Raw genomic sequence first — 21,326 nt, forward strand, 5'->3', positions numbered from 1 at the left:
TTTGGCCCCGTATGGGGAAGGGCCTTGTTCAAACAGGGTAGGCTGAGGAGGCTGTGAGCCCGAGGAGCACGTGCCCCAGAGCCACCAGGCCTGGGGCCCTCAGCTGAGGCAGGGCTTAGGGAATGTCCCACCAGGGCCTAGAAAGTTCCTTCCTCACCTTGGGTGCAGTGGAGTAACTTGCTCTGCCAAGAGCGAGATATCCCCTGTGCCAGCCCAGACGGTCTAGGAAACTGTGCTCTGTGAATTGCCTTCTAATTAATGTCTTTCAAAAATTGTCAGCCTTATCTCAGCTGAGCTCAGGTGACAAGGGGTTTGGGCATTCTAGAGCTAACCCTTCAAGAATGATGAGATGCAGGCCGGGCACAGCAAATGCAGGAGGGGCCTCGGCCATGCCACAGGACAGGAGGGGGCCCTCTCTTGAGCCCCCTCGAAATGGGACTTGTTGTCACCTCCCCCTAGTGCGTGTGCACTCGCCGCTTTGTGGGAATTCACCACGGGGGTCTGGCCATGTGACCCGGAAGCAGCCCCCACTGCAATGTTAATGTAGGAGGGCAGGGGGAGAGTGGAGGCCCGGCCCGCCTGCCTTCACCCGGAGCACACTGTACCTACAGGCCCCGCATGGGGTTCGCTCTCAGGCAGCAGACGTCAGCCTCACCGTTCCTGGGAAAGACTGCTCCTTTGTAAATCAGCCCCCAAAGTCTCTGTTCCTAGAGTGGGATTTGCCACCATTACCTCTCCAAAAAAGAGACAGAGAGAGAGCAACTCAGGGTAAGAGATTTGACTTGGTTAAAAATTATGATTTGTGGGGTTTTCTTGAATAAATGAAGTGTACACCATGATTATAAAATGCAAGCTTTCAAAGAGTTTACACCCCTTTTTTAAAAATGAGTCGATCTCCACTGGTGAAGCGTCTGACTTCGGCTCTTGTCGTGCCCTCATGGTTCTTGAGTTCAGGCCCCACGTCACGCTCTCTGTTTCTCCTGTGCTCACACACGCTCTGTCTGAAAAATAAGTAAACATTGGGGCGCCTGGGTGGCTCAGTCGGTTGAGCGTCGGACTTTGGCTCAGGTCATGATCTCGTGGTTCGTGGGTTCGAGCCCCATGTTGGGTTCTGTGCTGACAGCTCGGAGCCTGGAGCGGGCTTGGGATTCCGTGTCTGCCTCTCTCTCTGCTCCTCCCGTGCTCGTGCTCTCTCTCTGTCTCTCAAAGATAGATGAACGTTAAAAAGAATTTAAAAACAAAATGTTTCAAAAAAAATAAGTAAACGTTTAATTGAGAAAAATAATGAGTTGCCCACCCTCCCAAAACCCCCGTCTTCCAGCCGCCCTCCCCGGAGACTGTCTATCCCGTTTCCTGCAGACGGTCCCTGTAACTAGATACTGTTCTGCACAGAAGGAAGCCTGCAGGCGTCCAGGTGCCGTGTCTTACTCTCCTCAAGCAGCAATATGTCGCAGGTACTTCTTAGCCCAGTACGCAAAGAATCTTCTCCTCTTTTTACAGCTATAGGGAAGTCCCATATCTGGATATACGGTATCTTATTTAACCAGTCACTGGTGAGAAATATTTCCATTGATTTCAACAGCAAAACGTAAGCAACTGCCCTGCAGTGACCAGCCTTGAGTGCGTGTCAGCGGCCGTGTGCGCAGCGGGCTCAGCCGACTGCCGAGGTCTCGTCCGGCCTCTGCCGCCTAGCGACGGTGCGGCCTTGAGCAAGTGCCCCGACTTCTCTGTCTCAGATTCTTCTTCTGTAAAATGGGGCAAATACAGGACCTGTCTCCCAAGCTGTTGGGAGCTTTAAATGACTTTGTGTACAAAAGCCTTTCAGAACCGGGCCCTCTGGGGGCACCTGGGTGGTTCATTCGGTTCAGCGACCGACTTTTGATACTGGCTCGGACCACGATCTCACGGTTCGCGAGTTCAAGCCCCGCATTGGGCTCTGCACCCACAGTGTGGAGCCTGCTTGGGATATTCTCTCTCTCTCTCTCTCTCTCTCTCTCTCTCTCTCTGCCCCTCCCCCACTCATGCTGTCTCCCTCCCTCTCTCTCTCTCTCTCTCACACTCTCAAAATATATAAACTTAAAAAAGATTCAAACTCTGTTTAAAAGGAAATAAAAAGAACAGGGGCCGCCGCTGGAACATTTACTTCTGCTGCTACACTTCCGTTACACGTTGCCCCGCGTATACGTGAATGATATATGTGCACACACAGAACGTCAGGCCTCCCGCTTTCAAACAGGAAAGCAGTCCAGCCGCTCGCTCCTGGGGTGGAGCTCGTCAGGCGCGAACATCACCGGGTGGAAGCCGGCAGCCAGGGTCTGCTGCAGGGGAAGCCGCGGGCAGCTCTCCAGACTCCCGGCTCCTCGGAACTGCCATCGGTCTTTGGAAGCTGCCTGCCCGTCTACCATCCTGTAAAGTTGACCCCAAATCCTGAGCTTCCAGAGTAAAGGCTGCAGGTTCTATCACTCATGCCATCTGGGGCCGAGCGGCGTGGAACCCGGCCACCCTGCCGGGATATAGGGGTGACCGACCGTCGGCACGGGTGAGCTGTGCCGTCCCACTCAGGTGCCCTTGGTGACTCTGCCTGGACCTCCGTGCGGGCACCGCCCAAATCGCCTTTGAGAGAAAGCCCGTGCGGAGCCTCGTCACGGGCCTCTGGACACGTCTCCCTTCTCGCCCCTTTAGGCTTTCTTCGGAAATCAGAATTTACAGTACGTTGGGCATTCGGCGCAAGGAGCAAAAGTAGGTCGTAGGAGCAAATGAGGACTTGGGCTTTCAGTGGTTTGGTTCCAGGGAAAGACGAAGGAGCTGACATGCGTATCTATCCTCAGGTGATTTTCAGGCCTGAAAGGAGAAAACTCGCGTATTTGTATCTTTTATGTGCCCTGCACAGAGCTGATACCTTTAATCCTCCATCAGTAAGGGGAAGTGATTTCCCCCATCTTACGGATGGAGAAAACCAAGGCTCAGAGATGAGCGGTGATTTGCCCTCAGTCAAGAAGACGGAAAAAGCGACCGTGGTCCTGAGGCCAGCGGCCCTACTGCCATGGAACTGGGCCCAGGCGAGCTGTCGCTCAGCCCCGAGGGCTCTGTGCCCCCCCCAGTGGGTAAAGGGTTGGTGCCTGGAACGACATGCTCAGAGAGAAGCCAAGGCCGCATTTCAAAACCAGAAACAAAACTGGATCCAAATTATAAATTTGAATAAATACAGAAAAGCAGATCCAAGACTAAAGAAACAATAGGAAAAGCAGATCCCTCCATTACCCCGGGACGCGTCCCTTGTATTTCAGCCAGGAGTTGGGCAGGAGAAGAGGAGAGAAGCCAGCGACAAATCAGTGGCAGAGCCGGACCCGACTTTATGCAGTTTGCAATGGAACATATATAATCCATCCAGCCGGGGATACAGGTCGGTGCTGCTTTGAAACCCTTCCCGTCTACATGCACGGAAAATACACACAGTGGTGCAGGGCCCTTTCCCTTCCTGAAGGATAGCCCTGCCCTTCAGCTGTCTGGCCCTCTCCCTGCTGGGAGCCCTGAGCCAGCCAGGGACCCGAGCCCCAGCCCCTTACGACTGGCCCCTGGGCCACGCTCAGGGTCTGCACGAGAAGTGAGGAGGGGGGGCTCCGATACAGAGCGAACCAGGAGGCTCCATCACCAGCTTCATCTTGATTTTGTGTTTTGCTCTTCCCTTTGGAACTGGATTCCCAAATATAGTCTGAGTCTGAATTGGCAGATGTTGGGTTTGTCCTTTATGAGAGGACCAAAATTAGTCTGTCATTTGGCACTTAAATAAAGCAGCCGAACTGCCTTTGTACCAACTTTGCAACAAGGAGGGACTGAAGTTGGGGCATTTTGTCTGATAAGGAAACTTTCTTGGAAGCTTCAGCAGCACCTCCAAAGCCAAAAGCTGAGGGAGGAGAAAGAGAGAGACAGAGAGAACACGGAGTCCAGAGGGACGTGCCTTCCTCTTGGCTAGACCTGCTCGTCCATGAGTTACGGTCAGTTGCGTTCCACGTGGTTTAAATACCTCCCAAAATTGAAAGGGAGAATCGATACTCCACGGAAATAGCAGTCGGCGAAAACAGCAGCGGTGACTCGGTTTTGGGGAGGAAAAGAACAATCTGTCCAGAGTGCCTGGAGCTGGGTGAGCAGAGGGGCTCCCCAGGGGCAGCAGAAAGATGTTATAATCAATTACCACATCATAACACTGATGTATGATAATTACGGAGTGTTTCTCCTGAGATAGTGCGGCGTTTGGCTGGGATACAGTTCTTTCATGGTCCACTGCCTGATTAATATGCAAATAATAGGCTGATTGCATGATGCATGCAGAAAATGAGTTCGCTGATAACGTGAGCACCGAAGCGGGAAGATGATAAATTACTTTTACTGACTGTCCTACATTAAGTACCCTTTCTCAACAATTTCATCACAAATTAAGTAAAGCAGTATGGAGAGATTAGGAGGATGTGTAAAATAACGTACCTTAATAGCTTTTCTAATACCGTCGTGTACGACGAGACGTTACTGGTTCTGCTCGGCACGGCCCGGTGCCCGTGTGGGGCCAGACCCATTCACCCACCTGCGTGCTGTTGGAAAGCCGGGTCCCGGCCCACCACACCGTCACATTTGGCGCCTGCCATCGGCCCTGGATCCTCTGAGGAACATTCCGTCACAGCCCAAACATCATTACCCACATGCCAGGCTGCCTGGCAGTGTTACTGAGCAGGGACAGGCTGCTCTCGGGGCAGGCGCTTAGCGCCTCTGCACATATGGACGCTTCGAAGCCTGCTGTCCACCATGTGCCTGGGGAAAGGAGGGTTTCTGAGCTGCAGGCCTAGAAGCCGCAGCAATAAACCAATATCCAAAACCACCTCCAACTCTCAGAAATCCGGGAAAACTAATTCCACCCTCGGAACAGCGGTGTGACCGGTCTGCCGGAGAATATGAATATCTGTGAAGGATGGACAGGTTTGCCCAAAACCAGAAACGGAACCCTGGAGAAGAAGCGAGGACGCGGGCACACACACTCACACGCGCTCAGAGTGATTAATCTTTGATTACAGCAAAGCAATTTAACTAGAGGGTTTGTTTTTTCCCATCTCAGTAATATATATTTAGACTGTTTGTATGACATACATTTTCTCTTAATGCACAGGGACGCATTGATAAGTGTTCATACACACAGCTGGTTCGGTAATAAGGTTATTGAAGGTAATTTGAAAGCATTATTTCTAAATCAGTATAGATCTGCAGAAAAGCTGGAAGCCGGGAGATCACCGAGCTCCGAAGCAGGGCCAACTGTGTCGCCCAGTGCAAACTTTCGCCAGACCCAGTTCACTGCAAAAGGCGAATCGTGATTCAAGAAGGGTTTTTAATTTTGAACTGAATTCCCAGACTCTGCTTTTGATGTGCGTGTTTCCTCAAGAGCTTGTACAACGTGCACCACAAATACAAGGATCCCTGGGAGAGGGCGGACAGGTGCCCCGAATTTTCCGCCGAGCCCGCCCTGGCTCTGCCACAGCTGGGTCAGCCCAGGGTTGCTGAGAACGTCTCTCCCCCGTGTGCTTCCCCAGTGTGGGGAGAAAAGAGAGTGAAAAACAGTCTGGAGAATGAGGCAGGCACAGGACTGTGTCGGACGGGAGGAGCCGATCATCCGCAGGTCTCTGGGTGACCGCGAGGCAGCGGTCACAGAGGCCAGCATCTCCCGCACCCGCGTGTGCAGCGACCGTCTGCCTCCCAACTCCTCCCACCGCAGGTGGACCGCCACCACCAGACCCAAGAACTCAGGGCCACCTCCAGTGAAATGCACCCAACCTTGAACTCAGCCTTGTCTCCCCAGGACTGCTCCTTTCGGTGAACAGCAAGCCTGTAACCCTGGTCATCTGAGCCAAACTTTGGCAGCCCTTCTCAGTCCTTCTCTCCCTCTTACGCACCCTCCCAGACACACACTCGTGTGTGTGCGCACAGATGCACACGTGCACACACACACACAGTTTCTGTTTCCTAAGTGTCTCGCAGAATTTTTTTCTTTCCGTTCCCTCAGTCCCCACCCTGGCCCAAGCCTCAGAGCCATCGTCCCAGATGGCACTTCCGGCTGGGACACTCCCTTCCCTGCTTCATGCCCTTCCCTAGGGTCCCACCTTCTTAGTGTGTGACCCGGCCCCCATCTCTTCTCCACCCAGGCCTTGGCATACCGCGGCCTCCCCTCCACACCCACCCAGCCTCAGTTTCGGGGTCACGGTGCCCCCAAGCGTCCCCGTCCCGCCCTCGTCTCAGGGTCTTTGTGACCGTGACTTGCTTAATGAAGTCTTCCTGGCTCACGACCGTGCCCCCGTCCCCTAGCGCCCTGCCTGGCACTTAGAGGGCCCCCTCATTGAATGGAAAGCCCAGGCCCTCTCTTCAAGTGGCCTAGAAGTCAAGTTTGGGGAGGTAAGCTCTACATGGCTCAAGTTAAATAACCTTGCTTTTATTTTATTTTAGTTGTTTTAGTTTTCTCAGTTAACAAGTAAAGGATGTGGGCTTTAATGTCACTGTAAGAGTTCCTTAGGCAGGCATTAGAAATGTTGTGTTCACACACGCAGCTCAGTACCCGCCGCGTGCTGGGGCTGCTGTCTTTTCCCACCCTCGCTTCTATCCTGGCCAGCGCGACCCAGTAGGATCCGGGTTTGTGGGAGGGAAAGCACCGATGTTCCCTATTCCAGAAGAAACCAGGACCGACGGAGACACTTTCCTTTCCTGGGTCCTCCCCAGGGGTTCCTGCCCCAAACCTTCCTCCGGTTACTCCTTTCTGCCATTGGAAAAAAACAAATGATTTGGCAGGCTTGCTGGGAGTTTCAACGATATAAGGCAAGGTTGGCTTGGAGCCGAAGCGTGTTGCCAGCCCAAGGAGGGGACACTGTGTGCTGATGCTCGATGCCACCACCTGTTTGGGAATGGACCTTCCTGTGGGTGGGGGAGACCCTCGGGAATGGGTAACTTACTCGCCTGGGGTATCAGACGCAGGCCTCGGCCCTCAGAAGGAAGGCTGTTTTGTAGCGTGGATGTGGTTAGTATGTGGTTAGATTGCTTCCGGTTCTTTCTCGGTAGAAAATGTCCAGGGACGTGGTAGGACGCGTGCGGAAAGCTCTGTCATCTATTCAAGTATCCATGTATTTGGTTTCAAGCCCGTGCTAATCCATCAAAAGGCTGCTTATACTCAAAAACAAACAACTCCACGTTTTCTGCTGGCCCGGAGAAGTCGGCGGTAGCCCTGAGGGGCCACGAGCGTCTGCTGTGAGCCCCGGAGGCAGGGATCGGGGCTGAGGAGCTCGTCTACGCCACCCCCTGCCGCTGGGACAGGGCGTGGCGTCGGGGACATCCTAAGAGGTGTGGTGCAGGCCTGGTCGATTTCTGGCTAAACACAGGAGAGCAAATGAGCCTTGCTGTTCAGAGGGGTGGTGCGTCCCTTGGAGGAAAGTGAGGAGTCCCCACGCTTCGGCTCGGGTGCTGTGGCTCCGTCACACAACCCACATCCGAACTCCACTGAGAAGTGTTGCAGACCAGTGGTCACGCTATTGTGGCCTTGGAGGCTGTCGGCGCCGTCAGCCAGGAGGGCCTGCAGCCGGGCAGGGTCCTTCCAGGCCACCAGAGCTCCCGCTGGACCCAGGGTGCCGGCACCGGGCACTCCAGAACCTTCTGCACGTCCTCGCCCCACTGTGCGGCCGCAGCTGCCGAGGCTGCTGTCCCCCACCGGCTTCCACTCTCTGCCTCTCCCCCACACCCCCCTTGTATCTTCTCCTTGACTCCCTCTTGCTCACATTTCCACGTGCCGGACCACAACCACGCTGCACCCCGGCTCCGTTTGGCCAACCACTCCCCCCCCCCATCTTCTCCCTCCGCTCTCCCGTCTTTCCATACTTGTCTGTCTTTGTAGTCACTTGGAATCTCCTGGCTTGGCAGGGGCTCAAAGCCTAAACTATGGACATAATGAAAAGTAGTGCATCAGACCGGCCACCAGTTAAATAATGTTTGGGTTCTTGTCAGAATGTCACAGAGTACCCTGTCATTTTGTTTCAGCAACTTGTCCTTCTGAATGCACAGTTCGCCTTATGGCATGCCAGCAGTAAAAATGTCACTTACAATAATTACTTTTTGGTGAAAATGCTTGCTGACTTCCTACCTTCAAGCTGTTTTTTACACAGTGGGGAGATAATAAGAAACGACTTTATCCTGACTGCTCAAATGAACACTAAATGGAATTTGGGTTATTATTACTGCAGATAGAGGGCTGGGTATGGAAATTTAAACAGTGGATCGGATAAACTGCAGAGAGATTTGTCTCTGGAAATCATGGCGGGCGAGGATTTTCAGTTGGCTTGTATGGGAAACTTAAGGCAGCTGTTGTTTGCCTGCTGTTTTTGGAATATAATATTTTTCATAATCCTTTTATAGTTCCTGAATGCCTCATGTGTTTCATAGGGGCTCGCGTCACTGTCTCTGCTTTCTGTATCTTTCTTGTAATCTTACAAGCTACTCTTGTGTAAGATTCGAAGCCTTGCAAAAAAGAAAAAAAAACAAAAAAACCCTAATCCACATGGATCACTTTTTAATGTAACACCTTACTATTGCTGTCAAAATTGGATACGTGAACTCTGTGGCTGGGCTTTTCAAATATGCAGACGACCCATTTCCGATTGTCCCCGCCCTCCTGGCTATAGATGCCTTGAAAGCAAGATGGGTGTCTGATTCTCACTTATCCCCAGTGCCAGCGGAGTGCATGACATAGAGTGGGTGCTTTCAGAATGCTTGAGCGAGCGAGCGAGCGAGCGAGCAAATGAATGAATGAATGAAAGCATGCCTATGCTTATACTTCCGTAATTGCCAGACAAAGGACAGTGGAAATGTGGAGAGTTTCTTCTCTCAATCTGGTTCGGATCCTTCTCCATCCAACGTGGTCTGGACAACTCATGTTGCCGGTCTGAGCCTCAGTTTCCCTACCTGGAGTTGCAGGATTTATATTCCCATCGCGGGGCCATCAGGAGAATTTGATGCAGCCGGGTGTAAATGCCCTTCTCTCGCTGCTAATTACATTTTGGTTCCCTTCCCTCACCCCGGTAGTGGGTTGGCTTTTTGGCCCTGACCGCCATGTTTCTGAGACTCGCGCGTGTTGACACGGATCGCAGAGCAACTGTGTCCTAGAAGGCAGGCCCGGTTCTTCTGCCACGAAAGGACACGCGGGTGCAGGCATGGCCCCACGATATAGGTGGCCTATTATCAATACAGACTGGTTCCCAGCTGTGTCGCTGAACGTGACGTCTTATATCTGTGAAAAGAGGAACATGGATGTCCCTTCTGGTCCTTTCGGGGAGTGCAGTCGGTCATTCTCGTGAGCCTTAGCCCAGAGCCTGGCACACAGGGAGTGCATGAGAAATGATGTTAGCTTCAGTGGTAGCTGCTCTTTACAAATGATGGTAACATAAGCCTTCTTAATACGGTCTCACTCCCACCCCACCCCACCCCAAGGTGCTCCTGCTGTTAAGGCTCCTGCTGTTAAGGCACTCACCAGAGTGAATAGCACTCTGTCCAGGTACCCAGACCCCACCGTGGAAAGCACCCCTGTCTCTTCCCTCTTCCTCCATCCACTCCCCATATCAGCCCCTCCATCTGTCTCGGACCTAGATATTTCTCCCCACCCCACTGCCTGTCTGCTTTGCGGGCCAGCGCCCGCTCTCCCCCTACAGCACTGCAGCCTCCACAAGGCCCCAGGCCCCAGCCTCACTGCTCGCAAGTTCATTCTCCCCCTCTGAAGCAATAGGGAGCTGAATTGGTTTCTTATTTTTTGACATTAGGCCTGTGATATTTAAAATCCCAGAATAACGCAGTAAGCACCCATGTTCCAACACCCAACTTTACCCTTACCATTTGGCCACCATCCAATCCTTTATTTGTAAGAGAAACAAAACCTCAAAGATAGAGTTGAATCCCTCTCCCTAATCTCATTGGTCCTTGAAGGCCACCCCTCCTGGATTTGCTGTTTATCGTTCCTGTGCATGATTTTATTTATTTTATTCCTTAAATTTTTTTAATGTTTATTCATTTTTGAGAGGCAGAGACAGAGCATGCTCGGGGGAGGGGGGGCCAGAGAGAGAGAGGGACATACAGAATCTGAAGCGGGCTCTGAGCGGTCAGCACAGAGCCTGACGCGGGACTCGAACCTATGAGCAGTGAGATCATGACCCTGAGCTGAAGTCGGACGCTCAACCGGCTGAGCCACCCAAACGCTCCAGTTTCCAGGAAGCATGATTTTAAATCCTCGCCTCTACGTATCTACGTAGCCATGCAAAACGTAAAGTACGTATGGGCCCTCAACGTACACAAACGTTACGCTCTGTTTCATTCTGTCCCTTGCTTTGTGGGCTCCCCCGGCATACCCCGGGTGCCGGTATGTGTGGCCCCAGCCCTGACGTCCTCGCCGCTGCTTACATAGCACGCGGTATGTTGTATCAACATGCCACAATCTGGAGACCCGGTCTCCCAGCGACGGACCCTGTTCCCAGTCTTGTGTTCTTCCACATGAGGCCTCAATACACATCCTGGTGGCCGCTCTGAGTCCCCAGAAGAGAAGCACCGCTGGGGTGAAGGGTAGGCCCACTTTCTAACAGACCTTGCCCTGGCTCCCAAGTGCGTGAGGGTCACAGCAGACATCGGGGCCCGTTCAAAACCCCTGCACCGGCCAGCCTCAGGGGGCCTCTCTTTGCTTCATATTCTTGCCACACGACATTTCACTCGTGCCTCAGCCCACCAGATGTCCAGAGTAGTCTACACCTCCCTTGCCACTCCTGCCTCTCGCGACTCACCTGGCTAACTCCTGCTCGTGCCTGAAGCGCACCTGAGGCATCCCCCTCCCGGGGGACCTCTCTGATCTTCATGCCACATCAGTGTCCCCTGCCTGCCCACTGCCCCCTGTCCTACCTCAGAACCCCCACTGCCCTTTAGGTACTTCTGTCGAATGGCCGTCTCCCCACTAGGCATGAGCCCCAAGGGGGCAGGACCACCTCTGACCAGGTGACCACCATATGCCCAGTGGCCTGACTCAGCAGATTATGGAGCGGGTGAAAGAATGAAGGGAATGGACATCTCATTCTTTCCAGAACTTTGTCCTCAGCAACTTGGTGCCAAAGTGTAATTTACATACAGCAGAATTCACTCTTGGCTCATGGAAGTGTCCCGTGAGTTCTGGCAATCAAGACACAGAAGAATCCCATCATCCCCACCCCCCCCCCCGAATTCCCTGGGACCCCTTTGTAGTCTAGTCCTGCCCGCCACCCTGATCTGCTTTATGCCCCTACAGTCTTACCTCTGCCAGAATGTTATCTCCATGGTATCCACCAGGAACTGTGGAAGAAACAGCAGTAATCAGGAGGAGATTTATACTGAATGTAGGTTCCCTTTATATAAACAAATGTATTTCAATACAATTTAATAACTGCTTTTGTTTTTTTTTTTTCCTAAAGCTTTTATTTCTAAGTAATCTCTATACCCAGTGTGGGGCTTGAACTCAAAATTCCAAGATGAAGAGTCACGTGCTTTTCCAAAGGAGCCAGCCCGATCGATGCCCCTAATAACTGCTTTGAAAAGAAAAAAAAAAAAAAAAAAACCAAAACATCCAACTTGGGTTTTGTTTCTTAGCACTAACCATGTGCCAGGTTCATTCCTCACTACAACGCTGTCTGCATTTTCCAGATGAGGAAACCAGGATGTTCCAAGAAGTTGAGAATCCCACTCATGTTAAAACAGCTGGCTAACAGAGGTAGCCCTACCCCCAAGTTCGTATCTTAATGCCAAGCCCAGGACTCCTCCTTTTTTTGTTTTCTAAATTACTTGTAATTACGTGGAGTGGAAGAAAACCTTATTCCTTCAAGAAAGTATTGGTTTAGGGGCGCCTGGGTGTCTCAGTCGGTGAAGCGTCCGACTTCGGCTCAGGTCATGATCTCCTGGTTTGTGGGCTCGAGCCCCGATTCGGGCCCTGTGCTGACAGCCTAGAGCCCGGAGCTGCTTCGGATTCTGTATCTCCCTCTCTCTTTGCCCCTCCCCTGCTCGTGCTCTGTCTCTCTCTCTCTCTCTCTCTCAAAAAAAAAAAGTATTGTTTTAGTCAGAGGCCTCCATTTGGTGATTTGGGGGAAAACAAACAAAAAAAAGTACTATCCTCTTCTGTTGACAACGTTTCTTATTCTGTCAAGATGATCAAGGACAGGCAACCACCTGTCCTTCCTGCACCCAGGGGCCGGGCCACCTTGCCAGGGGCTCTAGAGCCTGTCTCTGTGATGCTCCCACCAAAACGGGCTTGGTTCTGGTTAATTAGCCGCTGTGGTGCCGGTCCGGCCGCTGGAGCGTAGGGCTTCCTGGAAACAGCTTTCTAAAGAAATGACTCCCTTTCCAACGTGATGCTCTCTGCGTGAGGATTTGTGGCGTCTCCCACGGGGCCATTTGCCATTGCATCTGTCCGTGCCTAGCCAAACACGTGGGCCCAGTCTGCTTTCCGTGACCCGAGAGCGCAGTGGCGTGTGTGTGCACGTGTCGGTCCGTGAATCGTCGTCCCCCGGAAAGAGCACTCCGCTTCGAGTTGTCAGTTGCAGTTTCGACACAGAGTGGAGATCCAATGCAAACCCGCCCAGCGGCACTTTCCCGGTACATTTCCAGGCCCAGCGCGGGGGTGGGGGGGCGGGGTTTGATCTTGAGGGCCTTGCCTTTGTCTGCAGCCATGGCTGGGAGCGCAGAGGGACGCCAGTAACGTGCGGCCAGTGCCTCTGTTCGGTTCTCTCAGGGCTTCTGCGTGGCAAAAATCCCCACGAGTACTGGCCGGGAATGCCCGCGAGAAAGAAACGCGCCGCCGTCCGGGGATTCGGGAGCTGGGTCTCGGCCGGCACCAGGCGGTGGCACCGTGCGGTTTGTTAGCCAGGCAGCCATGCTTTTGACCTTGCTGTGGGTTACAGGACACAAACCTGAGAAGGAATCTGTTTATCATGTGGGGACTCATGCCGTCCTGGACAGTGTGCAGTGAGCAAGATGGATGGCCTGCCACATCGGTCCCTCGCATGGGTGGATCGGGGCAAATTTACAGTACAATTTCTTTGCTGCTTCAGACACAAAAATAACGTTTGCTGGGTTTTATATCCAGTTGTACGATGACCCGGAGGTGAGCAGAGAGAAGAAATCCGATTTGTAGGATTCATATTGCCTTCAAGATTGATACGGATCATTTCCGCTGTTTACGTCTAGCTCTTTTACATCTTTTACAAACCAGCGGGTTGTTTTGTGTTTGGTTTTTTTTTTTTTTAAACCAGAATTTCCGGGTTGAGGACACAGGTTTATGTGATGGTGGAACCCTCGTCCTGTTTAGGATAATGAACAGGTTCACTGGTTGAATTGAAGTTGTTTCATTTGGGATTTTTTCTAGGTATTCACACAAAACATCCCTTGTATTCAGAATACATCTCCCGTCTCGTTGAGTTCAGAATAGGTCGTTACCCTGCGTCTGATCCAGGTCGCTATCTTGGATGTGACATGTCCAGCAAAGGACACTCCACTTCTATGGCCAATTGAAATTCAGTCACTACTCCACGTTACGTTTTGTCTAATCAGGCAGCGAGTGTTTTGGGGGCCACCCAGGTGCTCTGATGTCCCATGAGGGGCCTGCTTCCTGAGACTTATCTCTCTGAGGCCATACAGCCCAAGTGACAGGACCTGGCCTGGCCCCTCACACGTGGCACATGGGCTCTTGCTACGTGCCAGGCTTGATGGGAGGCGGCGAGAGGGAGCCTGTCCCAAGACACCAAGCCATCAGCTGACTTTACCTCGAATAGGACCTTAGCGCTATCTCACTCTGAGTTTTCCTCCCGGACACAGCCTTTCTGTGTATTTGGTAATTAGGAAATGGCCAAAGCCTTCATTCCAGACATCCTAGGACTCCGATGGAGGCTGGGTTTCACGGGTGGCACGGGGTGGCGCTCCCTACTGGGCGCCCGGACCAGGACAGAAGGGAGAGCGTGGAGACCCGACTGCCACTCTGGCCCCATCTCTCCCAGTGCCAGCGTGTGTGACAGAGCTTGGCCTTCAGAAGCACATCCTGGGGTTTGACAGGGAGCAGAGTGAGTGCTTCTCTTCTGTCGGTCCCCTCCAGGCTGGGTGCTGTGGAGAGCCCTCTGGGATCACAGCAAGAACCCACAGGGAGTCCCAGGACTCAGCACGGGGGGGGGCCCCCCTGGGGCCAGCGGCCGAGGCCTTAGGTCTCCTCTTCTGGGGCCTTCCTAACCACACGTCGTGGGCCGCCCTCATTTAAAATAATCCACCCGTTCATTTTGTTCTGAAAATTAGGGACAGAATATAAGATGCAGATTATAATTTAGCCGAGGGACTTCTGAATTCTGGAATCACGGGGTCCCGCCAGAAGACGTCATGACCGTGATGGCCCATGGTTAATACGACAGCAGTTTCGCAACAGGATGCCCTTGTCTTAAGCCTTCAGATCCCTTTTGTTCAAACCTCTAGTTTTTCTTCTGTTGCGGTTTTCAGGGTTCTTGTTTGTTTGTTTGTTTGTTTTTTCATTTTTTAATGCAGAAGATGAAGTTTCTCTCAGGCCATAGACCCAATAGCTCGCCATGCTGTCTTCTTGCACAGGCGTTTAATGTATTTCCTGGGTAAGGAAAGTAATGCTCATGGTGAGAGACAGCTATTTTCAGCCTCAGATTTTCGTGTCCTTTCATTACAGAAAGCACTCCAAAGACCTCTGCCAGCTGCAGCCCTGCGCCCGAGTCGCCGATGAGCTCTAGCGAATCAGTGAAGAGTTTGACCGAACTGGTCCAACAGCCCTGTCCCCCCATTGAGACGAATAAGGACGGCAAGCCTCCGGAGCCCAGCGACCCGCCCGCCTCAGACTCCCAGCCCGCCACGCCACTGCCTCTCTCCGGACACTCGGCCCTCAGCATTCAAGAGCTGGTGGCCATGTCTCCCGAGCTGGACACCTACGGCATAACCAAGAGAGTCAAGGAGGTGCTGACAGACAACAACCTCGGTAGGTGCCCTCTCCGGCTGCCACGCTGGGGGCGGCGGGTGGCTTCCTGGTGGTTTCTGGAAGAATGGGTGCAGGGACCAGCCAGTGAGTTTAAACGTTTGTAAGCCATCGCTAAGGACATAAAACACCCTCCAGTTGTGAATACCAGGGCTCCCGAGGGCGGTCGGTCCCAGCCTGCTGGGACCTGGTGGCGCGCCCACCAGGACGTCTCAGCCAACGCCCGTGCGCCCTGACCAGGGCATGCCCGGTGCAACTCCCCGGTCCTCACGGGCGCTGCCGGGCGGGAGCAGCATCCCGATGGCATACTGGAAGAATCCACAGACGGGGTTCACGTCTCGGCTCTTCCTCTGACTGTGTCTGTGATCCTGAGCAAGCCACTCTCAGAGCCTCCCCTGTAAATCTGGGACGGCAATGCCCGACGGGGGCTTATGAGCAGAAGCCATTGCTTCGCACCGCGCCTGGCAGCTGATAGTCTATTACTGTCCTCCCTGCTGCTCCAGGAAGCCGGCTCCCTTCCCCAGGCCCTCCACTGGGAGGCAGTAGCCTCGGTGGAACGGAGTTCACCACCCCTCTCACTGGGGCTCAGCCCCAGACCCAGGCCATTTTGCTTCGTGCGTGCCCCACCCGAGGCAGCTCTCTCTGAAGCCTCTGGGGCACACGGGCGGTGGCTTTGTCTGTCGGAATATTAAGAGTGTTTGGTCATTTTAAACTTCCGTGCCCCCATGGTACAGCATTGACCAGATGGGATTCTCCTGGTCGTAGACACCCAGAGAATGGAAACAGCCCGTCCCCAAACACTCTGTCCTTACTTCCCGAGTGTAAAGGTCAACGGAAGGAAGAGTGTTGTGTGCGGTGCGTGTTAAGACAGCCCCGAAGAGCGGCTGGAATTTGCGGAGGGGCCCTGCGTGTCTGTTTCTCCCAGGGGATAGCACAAGAAGGAAGGAGCAATGAAGTCCGGGGAAGTTTGTGTGGTGGGGGGGTTAGGGGGCCAGCTTGCCTGGTTGAGGTTCTCTACCCCACCGCTTGTGCAAACCAGAACAAGGGAAGAAGCGGTGTCAGCTGGGAACGTTTTTAATGAAGTTAATTCACAAAAATGAAATGGCTGTGAAGCCCCATATGTTCATCAATGATCGAAATATTCAGGGATTCCTAGACCTGGGTCCTCCCCTACCTTACAGTCCCATCACGAGTCCATAGAAGCAGGCCCGATATCTTATTGCCGCCCACCCCCTCACAGGAAGTGTCGTTTTCTGTAAATGTGGGCAAGCGGCTGAAGACAACTCTGCCGTGAGCCCACTGCTAAGTTGCAAGGTCGCAGTCGTGAGATCACGAGCATGAAAGCCTCCACCTTGGCCTTCCCGTCCGTGTCTCCATCCTTGCTGGAGTTTCAGCCGGTGTTGGGCATGTACCGCCAATGCCGTGTGATGCGTAAATCAGTGCTCTCAGGGGTGAAACTTCTCCAGAGAGATAACTGCCTCCTCTTAGAGCAGGAACTTCCGGAAGAGCTCCGGAGCAGCGCCACCGTGGAGCTGAGAAGCCAGCACAGTGGTAGCTCTAGCCGGTCCTAGCTTCTCCGAGGAAGAGCCCATCTCCCCTGCTGGGGGTCTCTGAGTGGGGACTGAGGGGGCCAAATTACCGCTGAATTATGCAGCTGTCAGACCCAGGCGTCCTCAACCTCTGGCTTGAGATCTTGAGACGTTCGGGGGTCAGTCTCTGGAAATCATAAGCAGAGTATGTGCGTGCACACATTTTATCGGGAGAGGGTAGGTAGCATCCCTCGGGTTCTCAAGTGGGTCTGTGACCCAAAAATGATTGAGAGCCACCGCTGCGAAAGCTCTAGAAGCAGTACAGGTTTCCAAGAATAATCCCCCCCACCATACAACTGGGTGGGTCAAGCAAGTAGTAACTAGCCGTGTATACATATATCCACTTTCCTGACCATCCCAAGCTCCTTGGAATGTAAATGAGATTCATTTGCCAGATGAGAATTAGATAGAATTTATTTAAAACTACCACAGCAAAAATCTGGTGAGGACTTAGGACGCTTATAGGCCCTATGAGTTTGAAATGCAGGGAACCACAGGTTTACGAAATCGGTAAATGTATCCCTAAGTGAAAATGATGGAAACAAAAAATAATAATATCTCAAATCCAGTGCTTTCCGGGCTGTAGACTTCCACTTGAAGGCCTGCTCTTTTTTCTTAACGTTTATTTTTGAGAGAAAGAGGGTGCGTGCGTGCGAGTAGGGGAGGGGCAGAGACAGAGGGACACAGAGGATCCAAAGCGGGCTCTGTGCTGACAGCACAGAGCCCGAGGCGGGGCTGGAACTCCCGAACCGTGAGATCACGACCTGAACTGAAGTCAGACGCTTAATTCGCTGAGCCCCCCGGGAGCCCCTGAAGCCCCGCTTTTTTACAAGGAGGTACTCCACCGTTGCTCACACCTGCCCTGGGAGCTGAGGGGGTGGTGGTGCCCTCTCGAAGACGGGAGCCCATGAGCCTGTCATCCGCGGTCACCCTGCGGCTCGGGGACCCAGGTGTCATGTTCCCTACTCTGTGTGGTACCCAGCGCCGGCCTGTCTGATCCCAGTCTCCATTTCCGCCTAATAAGTCCTGTTAGTCACGTTCCGAACCCATCTGGTCATTCAGGTTGTGCCGCATTCTCATTTGCGCCTTCAAAAGTGCCGGCCCCTCTTCACCCGAGGCTGAATGGCTCTCAGAGAAGAGAAATTTTCTCTTGAAGCCTCTGACGAACCCAGCAGCCCTGGTGTCGCTGTGCTCTCCAGAGCAGAATTCCCTCTGATCGGCCTGGGGAGCGGGCTGCCCACCACGGCCTCGGAGAAAAGGCTTCGAGGAAGGGGTTGCCATCGCCTTTGAGCTCCAGTCAGCAGAGGCAGCTGAGACTGCGGGAATAGACTTTAGAATTGGAAATGGCCTGCTTTTCAGAAAAACGGCGCTAAGGGGCTCTTTCTCCTTCTCTTTCCTGCTGTGACCTTGGGTCAAGTGGCCTGTTTTCTCAGCAAGACCGGATAACCTTGCTAATCGTGAAAGGAGCCAGACAGCCCTGTGGTTTGAGGTTGTATAAGAGAGGGCTCCCCGTGCGCTATTAACCTCCTGAGCTTGGGTGAGGGATTAACCACCTCTGATAAGCGCTACCGGTGTCATCCAGGCCTCGGTGCCTCCAGAGCCTGAAGGCTTTTTTGCGAGAGACGTCGTTGTGTGCCAGCAGCACGCGGGAGTGATACTGTCTCCGTCACCAGTGGAGTTCGTCACAAGTCTGGCTGAAGAGCTCTTTCTAACAAGCGCTCGCTCCGAGGCGGGACCCAGCTGACCAGACTCTGGGTCTTTCAACCCGTGCCTGCATTTAACCTTGTCCTTCCAGATCCCTGGGTCTCTGTAGTGACGTCTCTCTCCGTTCCGTTTTCTCGCCAGGTCAGCGCTTATTTGGGGAGACCATCTTGGGGCTCACCCAAGGCTCCGTCTCCGACCTCCTTGCTCGCCCAAAACCCTGGCACAAGCTCAGTCTGAAGGGACGGGAGCCCTTCGTCCGGATGCAGCTATGGCTGAATGACCCCAACAACGTGGAGAAGTTGATGGACATGAAACGGATGGAAAAGAAAGGTAAGCCCCGGCGCCTGCCCCGGCTCGTTGCTTTCTCGTGTACAGACGCGCCGGCGCTTCTAAAGCCTTCGCCCAGAGCAGCGAAGAGCACTGATCTGTGGCCGAAGGGCCCTCAGGCGGAGGGGGAGGTGGGGGGGGGGGGTCTCTTCTGACAATTATCAACGGAGGAGTACCTAAGAGGACTGGGAAGGTGTGTGACTTTTCTACCCAGCCGACTGAACCCAAATACGTTTTAGCATTGATGGGGGCACTCTGAGAGTTCCTCATGGTCGCCCTGGCGGTCAGCGTAGCCCTTGTTTCAGGCCACCAAGAAGCGAGCGTCACAGCACTCGGTGGCGGCCCATTTGTTTCTTGTCTTTGCCTTGCTGGGCGCCTGGGGAGCTCTGTCTCTTGCATGTGGACCACCAGCCAGGGCCTTCCGTCTCCCGTCTTATCGGAAAGCTCATTTATAAACACATTTGTAGATAAGGAAACCCGCGTTCAGAGAAGCCAGGTGCCTCCATTAAGGTCACCCCGCCTGGTCACCGGAAGAGCACATTCCAGCCAGAACAGATCCCTCTTGCTGTTACTTTATGGGCTGTGGGGCTGCGTGGGATTAGCCTCCTTGAGGGCCAAGCGTGGCTGTTCTTTCCGTGCGCATCTGGAGCCCTCTCGGATGCTGATCGGCATCCTTCCCGCACCCCGGAGGCCACAACACGGGAGAAATCCCAAAGCAGGGGCACCTTGGTGGTGGCAAGGAATGTCTTCTCTGTCTCCTGGCCTGTACTGGTACCTGCTGCTCCTCCCCGCGGAGGGCACGGTGGCCTGAGCTCACGGAGTGGTCGAACCCGAGTCCCTCAGATGTGGGAACGAGGCACCACCCACCCACGTGGCTGCGGCGTGCGTGTCTGAGCCGGGGGCCAGGCACCAAGCCCAGGCTTGCGTCCCGAGTTCACCAAGGCAGTCTGCTGTTCGCCGCCGGCCTAGTGGCACTGTTGTCACCCAGCCAGGGCTGGAGCTCCAGGAGGAAGCAGGCACCTCTGACGTCTCTTCCCAGAGCTCTGTGGGGTCAGGCCTTGTCTAAGGACGGAGACTTCGGGTCCTGAGGGCCTCCTGTTTGGCGCGGTGCCCAAACTTGACTCAGTCCACACAGCTCTGTCTAGCGTAGGCATATCATCCAGGAGAGATGAGGCCCTCGCGTTATGAGACTTGTCTGCTTTCAACCGCTGGCCTAATAAGTAGGGAGCCGGCACCCGCACTCACGGGCCATCAGGCTCTGAAGCTGGTGCTCTCAGATGTGTGTTGTGCGGCCTTCTGTCCAGAATCAGCCACACTGGGGCCCTGTGCCCAGGCAGCAGCCTTCCACCCCACCCAGGGCCCTCCAGTGGACCCTGGCCTGCCTCCCGGTGTGTAGGCCACGGCTCTGACATAGGCCGCGACCCTTTGGGCAGCTGCACATGATGTGACGCCTGGTGCCGCATCACCCCCAAAGGTTTTTTTAACATTTCCCCCTTGGGGAAATTTCAAATAAAGACGTAGAATGGCATCGTGAACCCCATATATCCGTCACCGAGTTGCGACACTTATCAGTGCTCACCCAAGCAATGTTAGAGCTCTCTGCGCTGTCAAGGGGCGGGGCCTGCCACCTTGAGCTCCATGAGGCTGCTGCGCCCTGTGCTGGGGAACCCCTCCCTGTGGCCGGCCCTCCGAGGCCACCTCCTGCACAGCCTCCCGTCGCTGCAGGTGTCAGGAGGGGGACAGCCCTGGTTGTACCTCCCTGGCGTGCTTCTCCTAGGCCACTAGGAAAGGACCCTTGCCCCCACAGGTAGATCTCTGGGGGGCGGCACAGGCCTCCTTCTTTCCGCACGGGCTCTGGGCGCCATCTTGTGTTACAAAGGAGTTACTGTTTCAGCCAGGCCCAGGCCCCTCCCCACGTCCCAAGTTCCCGAAAAGCGGCTGTGGCCCCACTGTCTTCTCCCTCTAGTGGGGATGCTCACTGGAGGAGCCTTCACCACAGTGGGTGACCCCGAGCACAGCACTCCCCTGGGATTTCTGCCGATGACCGGCCGTCCACCCAGTGGCAGCGGCCGGCTTACCAGGCTCATTTTCTGGCCACTGACAGTATGATTTTCGTTTTCTTTGGGGGAAGATTTGCCTTCTCAGCTGTGTCCTAGGTCAGTCACAAAATGGCAAGTTAGTTAAGTAACTCCTTAGTCTAAGTTTCTGCAGCTGTAGAAAGGGGATGGTAATATGACCTCCTCCAGGTTTGTGAGCATTAGAAAGAATGTACGGAACTTAACCACCAGCACACCTAAGTGCTCCGTATGTCACAGTTTTTAAAATAAGTTGGGTTCCTCTAAAGCAGATGAAAGTCCATCATGCTCCCAGGCTGGACTCTATGAAAAAGTGAGCACCGGGTGATCCAGACTAGGGGGTTCGCACGTGCGTCATGCTTCCCTCTCTTCCAGAAAGATTTTGCTGCTTCTCCCGTTAGCTCCAATCTTTTATTGCTCTTTTTCCTTCTTCATAAACTTTTGTCTCCATCCTGATCTGCCTTCTGCTTTCCGTCCCTTCACGAGACGGCCCTTGAACCAACCTGTCCACACAGCCACCAGCCCCCAGACGTGCGCCCGTACAGCGTGGGCTAGCTCATCAGTATCTCTTCCTGGCGGCTACAG

At 53.8% G+C, this 21,326-nt stretch overlaps 1 protein-coding gene across 10 annotated transcripts in view; it reads left to right on the plus strand.

Annotated features, from left to right (window-relative positions):
* Positions 1-21,326, plus strand: part of CUX1 (cut like homeobox 1) — a 366,198-nt gene that overhangs the window by 308,934 nt on the left and 35,938 nt on the right. For 7 of the 10 annotated variants that reach the window (XM_060649257.3, XM_078440403.2, XM_060649254.3 and 4 more), the window contains 2 exons: positions 14,747-15,049; positions 18,481-18,669. The exons of the other annotated variants lie outside the window; for them this stretch is intronic. In XM_060649257.3, coding sequence (XP_060505240.2) covers positions 14,747-15,049; positions 18,481-18,669 — 492 coding nt within the window. The remainder of the gene's footprint in view (positions 1-14,746; positions 15,050-18,480; positions 18,670-21,326) is intronic. 10 annotated transcript variants of the gene reach the window in all.

This window comes from Panthera onca, chromosome E3, assembly GCF_046562875.1.
Source record: "Panthera onca isolate mPanOnc1 chromosome E3, mPanOnc1 haplotype 2, whole genome shotgun sequence".
NCBI lineage: Eukaryota > Metazoa > Chordata > Mammalia > Carnivora > Felidae > Panthera > Panthera onca.